Consider the following 7,705-nt stretch of genomic DNA (forward strand, 5'->3'; position numbering starts at 1 on the left):
TCTGCAAACCGGGCATGGTGACCCATGCCTTTAGACCCTGTACACTGGAGGCAGAGGTAGGAGGACTGCTGTGAGTTCAAGGCTACCTTGAGACTACATACTAAATTCCAAGTCAGCCTGAGCTACAGTGAGACCATACCTTGAAAACCCCCCCAAAAAATTTAACTTTAAAAAAAGGTGGGGGCTGGAGAGATGGCTTAGCAGTTAAACACTTGCCTGTGAAGCCTAAGGACCCCAGTTCGAGGATCGGTTCCCCAGGTCCCACGTTAGCCAGATGCACAAGGGGGCGCACGCGTCTGGAGTCCGTTTGCAGAGGCTGGAGGCCCTGGCGCCCATTCTCTCTCTCTCCCTCTATCTGTCCTTCTCTCTGTATCTGTCGCTCTCAAATAAATAAATAAAAATTTAAAAAAATAGTTTAAAAAAAAGGTGGAAGCCGGGCGTGGTGGTGCACACCTTTAATCCCAGCACTCAGGAGGCAGAGGTAGGAGGATCGCCATGAGTTCAAGGCCACCCTGAGACTCCATAGTGAATTCCAGGTCAGCCTGGCCTAGAGTGAGACCCTACCTCGAAAAACCAAAAAAAAAAAAAAAAAAAAAGGTGGAAAACAGGTGTGGTGGTTCAGGCCTTTAATCCCAGCACTTGGAAGGCAGAGGTAGGAGCATTTTTGGGAGTTTCAGGCCAGCCTGAGACTACATAGTGAATTCCAAATCAGCCTGGACTAGAGTGAAACACTACCTCAAAAAAAAAAAAAAAAAAAAAAAAACAAGAAAAGAAAGAGAGAGAAGGAGGGAAAAAAAATGTGGAAACCTGATGTGGTAGTTCACACCCTTAATCCCAGCACTTGGGAGACAGAGGTAGGAGGATTGCTGTGGGTTACAGGCCCCTGAGACTACATAGTGAATTCCAGGTCAGCCTGAGCTAGAGTGAAACCTTACTTCAAAAAATCCAAAAAGAAAAAAAAAAGTTGGAAAGCAATTGAGGACACACTAACATTCCACCTCTGGCTTCCATATACACTTGCAGTAACACCCACTTACATGTGTACCCATATACAAACAAGCATGAGGGCTAGCTACAGAGATAGCAGTGAAAGGCACTTGATTGCTTATAAACAGACAAAAATGCATGCATAGCACATACACAGGCCAAAATATTTGCAATCTTCCCATAGTCTTATCAAAATTGTACCCCTTAGCTGTTACAGCATTTGCCTGCAAAGCCTAAGGACCCAGGTTCGATTCTCCAGGACCCACATAAGCCAGATGCACAAGGGGGCACATGTGTCTGGAGTTCGCATGCAGTGGCTACAGGCCCTGGTATGCCCATTCTCTCTCTCTATTTGTTTCTTTCTCCCTCATAAATAAAATAAATAAAATAATTTTTTACATTGTACCCCTCTCCAAGATGGGTTACAAATTTGAGGCCAATCTGGCCTATCACAATGAGACCCTTCTCAGAAAATAAAAAAGCCAAGCATGGTTGGTACACACCTTTATTCCCAGCACTTGGAAGCAGAGGTAGAATTGCTTTGAGTTCAAGGCTAGCCTGGGAATACAGAGTGAGTTCCAGGTCAGCCTAAACTAGAGAAGGAGACCCTACCTTGAGGGTAGGGGAGATCCAACAAGGAGTGGTACATGCCTTCAATCCCAGCACTGGGGGGAGGCAGAGGTAGGAGATCCACAGTGAGTTTGAGGCCAGCTTTTGAATTCCACGTCAGCCTGGGCTAGTGAGACCCTACTTTAAAAAACCAAAAAGGGCCAGAAGGATGGCTCAGTGGTTAAGGTGCTTGTCTGCAAAGCTAAAGGACCCAGGTTCGATTCCCCAGGACCCATGTAAGCCAGATGCACAAAGTGGTGCGTGCATCTGGAGTTTGTTTGCAGCAGCTGGGGGCCCTGGTGTGCCCATTCTCTCCCTCCCTCCCTCCCTCCCCCCCCTCTCTCTCTCTAAGAAATAAATAAATGAATAAATAAATTAAAAAAAAAAATCAACCTGAGCTAGAAAGACCTACCTCTGAAAAAAAAAAAAATCCTAGTCCACTTAATATCTGGCAGCTCAGAGCCGGGTGTGGTGGTGCATGACTTTAATCCCAGCTCTTGGGAGGCAGAGGTAGGAGAATCACTGTGAGTTCAAGGCCACCCTGAGACTACATAGTGAATTCCAGGTAAGCCTGGGCCAGCGTGAGACCCTACCTCAAAAAGCAAAATAAACAAATAAATAAATAAATAATATCTGGCAGCTCAGGAAGGCACTAATGGGGTTAGGGAGATGATGGCTCAGTGGTTTAAAATGCTGGCTGTGCATGCATGACAACTTAAGTTCAGATCCCCAGAACCCACCTGAAGATGAGCTCTATTCCAATGCACACAACAATGAGGCAGCATAAGGAGAATCCAAAAGCAAAAGATCACCTACTCTGACGTTCCCATAGGCAAAATACAAGGAAACCCTGTCCCAAATAAGGTAGAGGGCAAGGACTGACACTTCAACATATGTACACACACACACACACACACACACACACACACACGCGCGCGCGCGCGCGTGTGTGTGTGTGTGTGTGTGTGTACTAATACCTCCTTGTTAAGAAACCAAACCCTGGGGCTGGGAAGATGGTTCAGTAGATAATGAGTTTACCACACAATAGAAATACCTGAGTTTGGATCCCCAGAATTCATGTAAAAAGCCAGATGCTATATTACTCATTTGTAATCTCAGTACCCCTACAGCAAGAAGGGAGGCAGAGACAAGAGAATTCCCCAGATTCTCACAGGTCAGCTAGTCTATCAAACAAAGCAATGAATGAGAGACCCTTCCTTAAGGCGAAGACTAACACCTCAACATTGAGCGCTGGCTTCTACAAATGCAACATGGCATGCACAAACCTGCCCTCAAACACACACCAAAAGAAAGGTGTGGTGGTACATACTTGTAACATCAGCACTTCAGAGGCTGAGGCAAGAGATGCCCACAAGTTCAAAGCCAGCCTAAACCATTAATGAGGTAAAATTCTGTGAGGGGGACACATAAACTCTAGTGTCAAGACTGAGTTTGGGTGTTTTCTTTTGGGTTTTTTTTGGAGGGGTTGAGGTAGGATCTCACTGTAGCCCATGATGACCTGGAATTTACTATGTAGTCTCAAGGTGGCCTCAAACTCATGGTGATCCTCCTACCTCTGCCTCCCGGGTGCTGGGATTAAAGGCATGTGCCACCACACCCAGCAAGTTTCGGTTACTTTGCAGCAAGGTCTCACACTAGACCAGGCTGACCTCAAATACATAGCAATTGTCCTACCTCAAACTCAAAGAGCTGGGATTCAAGGTGTGATCCATCACACCCAGGCAAAGACTGGATTTTTAATTCTACCTCCAACAATAACAAGTTGTACAACTTCAGTCAGGATTTCTGTCTCAGTTACCTCATCTTTAAAATGGGGAAAACAGGGCTGGAGAAATGGCTTAGTGGTTAAGCGCTTGCCTGTGAAGCCTAAAGACCCCGGTTCGAGGATCGGTTCCCCAGGTCCCACGTTAGCCAGATGCACAAGGGGGTGCACGCGTCTGGAGTTCGTTTGCAGAGGCTGGAAGCCCTGGCGCACCCATTCTCCCTCTCTCCCTCTATCTGTCTTTCTCTGTGTCTGTCGCTCTCAAATAAATAAATTAATTAATTAATTAAAAATATATATATTAAAAAAAATGGGGAAAACAAGGACTGGAGAGAAGGTTCAGTGGTTAAGGCATTTGCCTGCAAAGCCAAAGGGCCCAGGTTCCATTCCCCAGTACCCATGTAAAGCCAGATGCACAGGATGGCACAGGTGTCTGGTGTTTGTTTGCAGTGGCTAGAGGCCCTGGAGTACCAATCTGTTTTTGTTGTTGTTGTTGTTGTTGTTGTTTGTGTTTTTTTGTTTTTTTTTTTGAGGTAGATTTCACTTTAGTGCAGGCTGACCTGGAATTCACTATGTAGTCTCAGGGTGGCTTCGAACTCTTGGTGATCCTCCCAAGAGCTAGGATTAAAGGTATCCCAGCTTCATCCTCTCTCCCTCTCCCTCCCTCCCTCCCTCCCTCTCCCCCATCTCTCTCTCAAATAAATAATTTTTTTATTTTTTTATTTTTTTTTAATTTCTTTGAGAGCAACAGACACAGAGAGAAAGACAGATAGAGGGAGAGAGAGAATGGGCGCGCCAGGGCTTCCAGCCTCTGCAAACGAACTCCAGACGCGTGCACCCCCTTGTGCATCTGGCTAACGTGGGACCTGGGGAACCGAGCCTTGAACCGGGGTCCTTAGGCTTCACAGGCAAGCGCTTAACCGCTAAGCCATCTCTCCAGCCCATCAAATAAATAAATAATTTTTAATGGGAAAACCAGGCTGGAGAGATGACATAGCAATTAAGGCACTTGCCTGCAAAGCCAAAGGACCAAGATTCGATTTCCCTAGGACCCACATAAGCCAGATGCACAAGGTGGCACATGCATCTGGAGTTTGTTTGTAGTAGCTAAAGGCCCTGGAGCACTCATTGTGTGTGTGTGTGCATGCATGCATCTGCCTCTTGAAGAGAAGGAAAAAGAAACAAGAATAAAAAGGAAAATTAGTAGATTAGTAGGACCTCACAGCTCGGTTTTGAGGATTTATCAAGATTATACATAAATTGCCAGGCATGATGATGCACGCCTTTAATCCCAGCACCTGGGAGGCAGAGGTAGGAAGATCACCATGAGTTCTAGGCCACCTGAGACTACATAGTGAATTTCAGGTCAGCCTGAGGTAGAATAAGACCCTACCTAGAAAAACAAAAACAAAAAAAATCAAAACAAAAAAAGATTATATATAAGTAAAGGAAAACAATACACTCAATTTTAATTATGATTATTATCATCAGGACCTACAAAAATTCAAGACCAGTACAAAAAACTAACCTGGACCTAGGGAGATGTCTCAGTGGATAAAGTGCCTCCTAACTCTGCATACCTGAGTTTGTTTGGATCTCCTCATCACACAGGAAAAGCCAGAAGCTGGGCTAGACAGACAGCTCAGTGGTTAAGGTGCTTGTCTGCAAAGCCTAACAACCCAGGTTGGTTTCCCCAGTACCCACATAAAGCCAGATCCATAAAGTGGGGCTTGCTGTATGGTGTTCCTTGCAATGGCTGGGCCATGGTGGCCTACATTATCTCTCTGTCTTTCTTTAATCCCAGCATTTGGGAGGCTGAGTTAAGAGGATTGCTGTGAGTTCTGAGGCCAGCCTGAGACTACATAGTGAATTCTAGGTCAGCTTGGGCTAGAGTGAGACCCTACCTGGAAAAAACAAAAATAAATAAATAAATAAAACAACCAGAACCTTCCATAATCCAAGCAGGCAAGAAGGTAGTTAGAGACAGGAGAATTTCCAGACTCACAGGGTAAATAGGGCAACTGGAAGGTGAGTACTGAAATGAAAGTTGTCCTCTGACCTCCACATGAAAACCATGGCAGGAACACACACTAAGGAAATTAATTAGCCAGGTGTGGTGGCACAGGTCTTTAAAAATCCCAACACTCGGGAGACAGGGGTAGGAGGATAACTGTGACTTCGAGTCCAGCCTGAGACTACATACTGGTTTCCAGGTCAGCCTGGACTAGAGTGAGAGCCTATCTAGATAAAATAATTAATTAATTAATTACGGAAGAAAAAAGGGAGAAATAATCCAAGTGGCTGTACAGGATTTTTTTTTCCCTTTTGAGATAGTTGTCACATGATGTTTCCCAAGCTAGTCTTGAACATGTAAGCTCAAGTGACCCTCTTGCCTCAGCCTTCTGATGAGCAGGAGAGGCTACATACACCTATGGTGCTTCACTCCAACCTTGGTTTGGGGTTTTTGTTTTGTTTTGGTTTGGTTTGGTTTGTGGCTTTGAAACATGGTATCACTATGTAGCCCCAGCTGACTTTGAAACCTTTGAGTCTCCTGTTTCAGCCTCCAGCCACAGGCAACCAATGGTTTTAAATATAGGCTTTGTAAGAGTAAGTAAAATCTATGTCATATTTAACTGTAAGATACACCAAACACAGATATGAACCCGAATGCCTAATAACAACTAACGAACAAGTTGTAATGGGCATCTCTTACTACCCAATACACCATAAATATTGATTATATTTGAGCCAATTAATATAAATTCAGAAACTGAGGCAATGACCATTACATAACTAAGATCCATATTACAAGAAATAAAGTATATTTTCACTAAGGAGAACATCATCTATGATCTCCCTGCTGCTTGTTAATGCATAAGAATAAGTATAATTAAGTGCCACAGACTCATTCTAAAATTCCACAGTATATCTAAGGCACTCAAAAACATGCCGTCCTAATAGTAACTCAAAGGGCACATTTTGCCAACTACAAATCCAATTACGATCCATGCACCCTCTAATTTTATTTTGCCAGTAGGCGCCAAGCATGCATCTCAGTTAAAAAAAAAAATACTTCGTGGAATGAAAACTCAAACATCAAATTGCCTGAAAAGCAAGGCCCCTACATAAAAGTGGCATACATTTCATACCAACTACCCAAACTGTCAAGAAGCAAATCGGAAACGCATGAAAAATGACCCAACTTAATAATCGTGTTGGATTGGTAAAATACAGTCTGCCAAGCAAAGCTACCTTTGCAATAAATCTCCACATGAACCCACATTAACCCGCTCCTATCTCTCATGAAATAAAAACATGATCTAATCACTTCTACTCAAAATTTGTTCTTTAAGTGCGGAAACAACTGATGTCCCATTAAAAAAGAAAAGCAGGACTTCACAAAAACTATTACACCGGGGTTCTTGGGAAGAAAAACCCTGCATAAGGATGTCTCCTCCCCCGCCGCCGCCTAGGCTAAATCCGAAGATTCCCCTTCAGGATTCGAAGGAATGTAAATACCTGGAAGGACAACCCTGCTCTCGGTCCAGAACGCTCGTCCAGGGCCGCTGCAGGGGAAAATTCCCGCAGAGCCCGGGTACTTCCCGTCTCCAGCGGTCGGATGGCAAGAAGCCGTCCCAGGCTCTCACGTCCTCCCGCCTGCCCCTCCCCCTCCTCCCCCCTCCCCCCCCTTCTTCCCCACGCAGTTTCTAGGCCCAAAGATTCCGAAGAATGGCCAGGATACCAAAGACCGCCTCCGACTCCGGGTTCCCGGTCCGTCGGGCGACAACAAACAAACACTGCACACCCAAACCGGCGTCGCCTTTTGGGAAAGGTTGAAAAGTGCCCAACGCCACAGGCCGCCCCCCAATAACACACCCCTGCCCCCTCCCCCTTGGCAGGAGCCTTCCAACCAAAAGACCGAAACCCTTCCTCACCTAAAGGGAAAACGATCCGCTTTCCGTTAGGAACGCACTGGGCTAAGGCACCTAGCCAAAGTCTTCCCAAACACCCCGCTCGGAAGGTGCCTAGGACCGGACGGCAGGGCCCGTGACAAGGGGCTGCATTTTACCTCATGGACTCAGCGGTCATGTTTTTGCTGGAACGCCTGGTCAGCTTCGGCAACTCTTGGATGCCGCCGTCCCCCACTCCCGGCGCCCAATCCCGACAGAAATGGACAGGAATCTTAAAAGTCACTGGAGCTGGTGCAGAAATCTTCCCACAGCTCAACAGCTGCCACCACTGCCACCGCTGCAGGAGCCACTGAAACAAAGCGACACTGCTGCCGCCGCCATTTTGTTGGGCCGAGGCTCAGGCAGGAGAATTGGC

At 45.9% G+C, this 7,705-nt stretch overlaps 1 protein-coding gene across 6 annotated transcripts in view; it reads right to left on the minus strand.

Moving 5' to 3' along the window:
- Atrx (ATRX chromatin remodeler) overlaps positions 1-7,705 on the minus strand; it is a 249,302-nt gene extending 241,597 nt beyond the window's left edge. For 5 of the 6 annotated variants that reach the window (XM_045140174.1, XM_045140173.1, XM_004666979.2 and 2 more), the window contains exon 1: positions 7,449-7,705. Coding sequence is in view for 4 of the 6 variants with exons in the window: in XM_045140173.1 (XP_044996108.1) it covers positions 7,449-7,468 (20 nt within the window). In the remaining 2 variants the exon portion in view is untranslated. Of the gene's footprint in view, positions 1-7,314; positions 7,336-7,448 lie in introns of those variants that run through there. The other variant, XM_045140172.1, reaches the window with a different exon arrangement.

Source organism: Jaculus jaculus, chromosome X, assembly GCF_020740685.1.
Source record: "Jaculus jaculus isolate mJacJac1 chromosome X, mJacJac1.mat.Y.cur, whole genome shotgun sequence".
NCBI classification, from domain to species: domain Eukaryota; kingdom Metazoa; phylum Chordata; class Mammalia; order Rodentia; family Dipodidae; genus Jaculus; species Jaculus jaculus.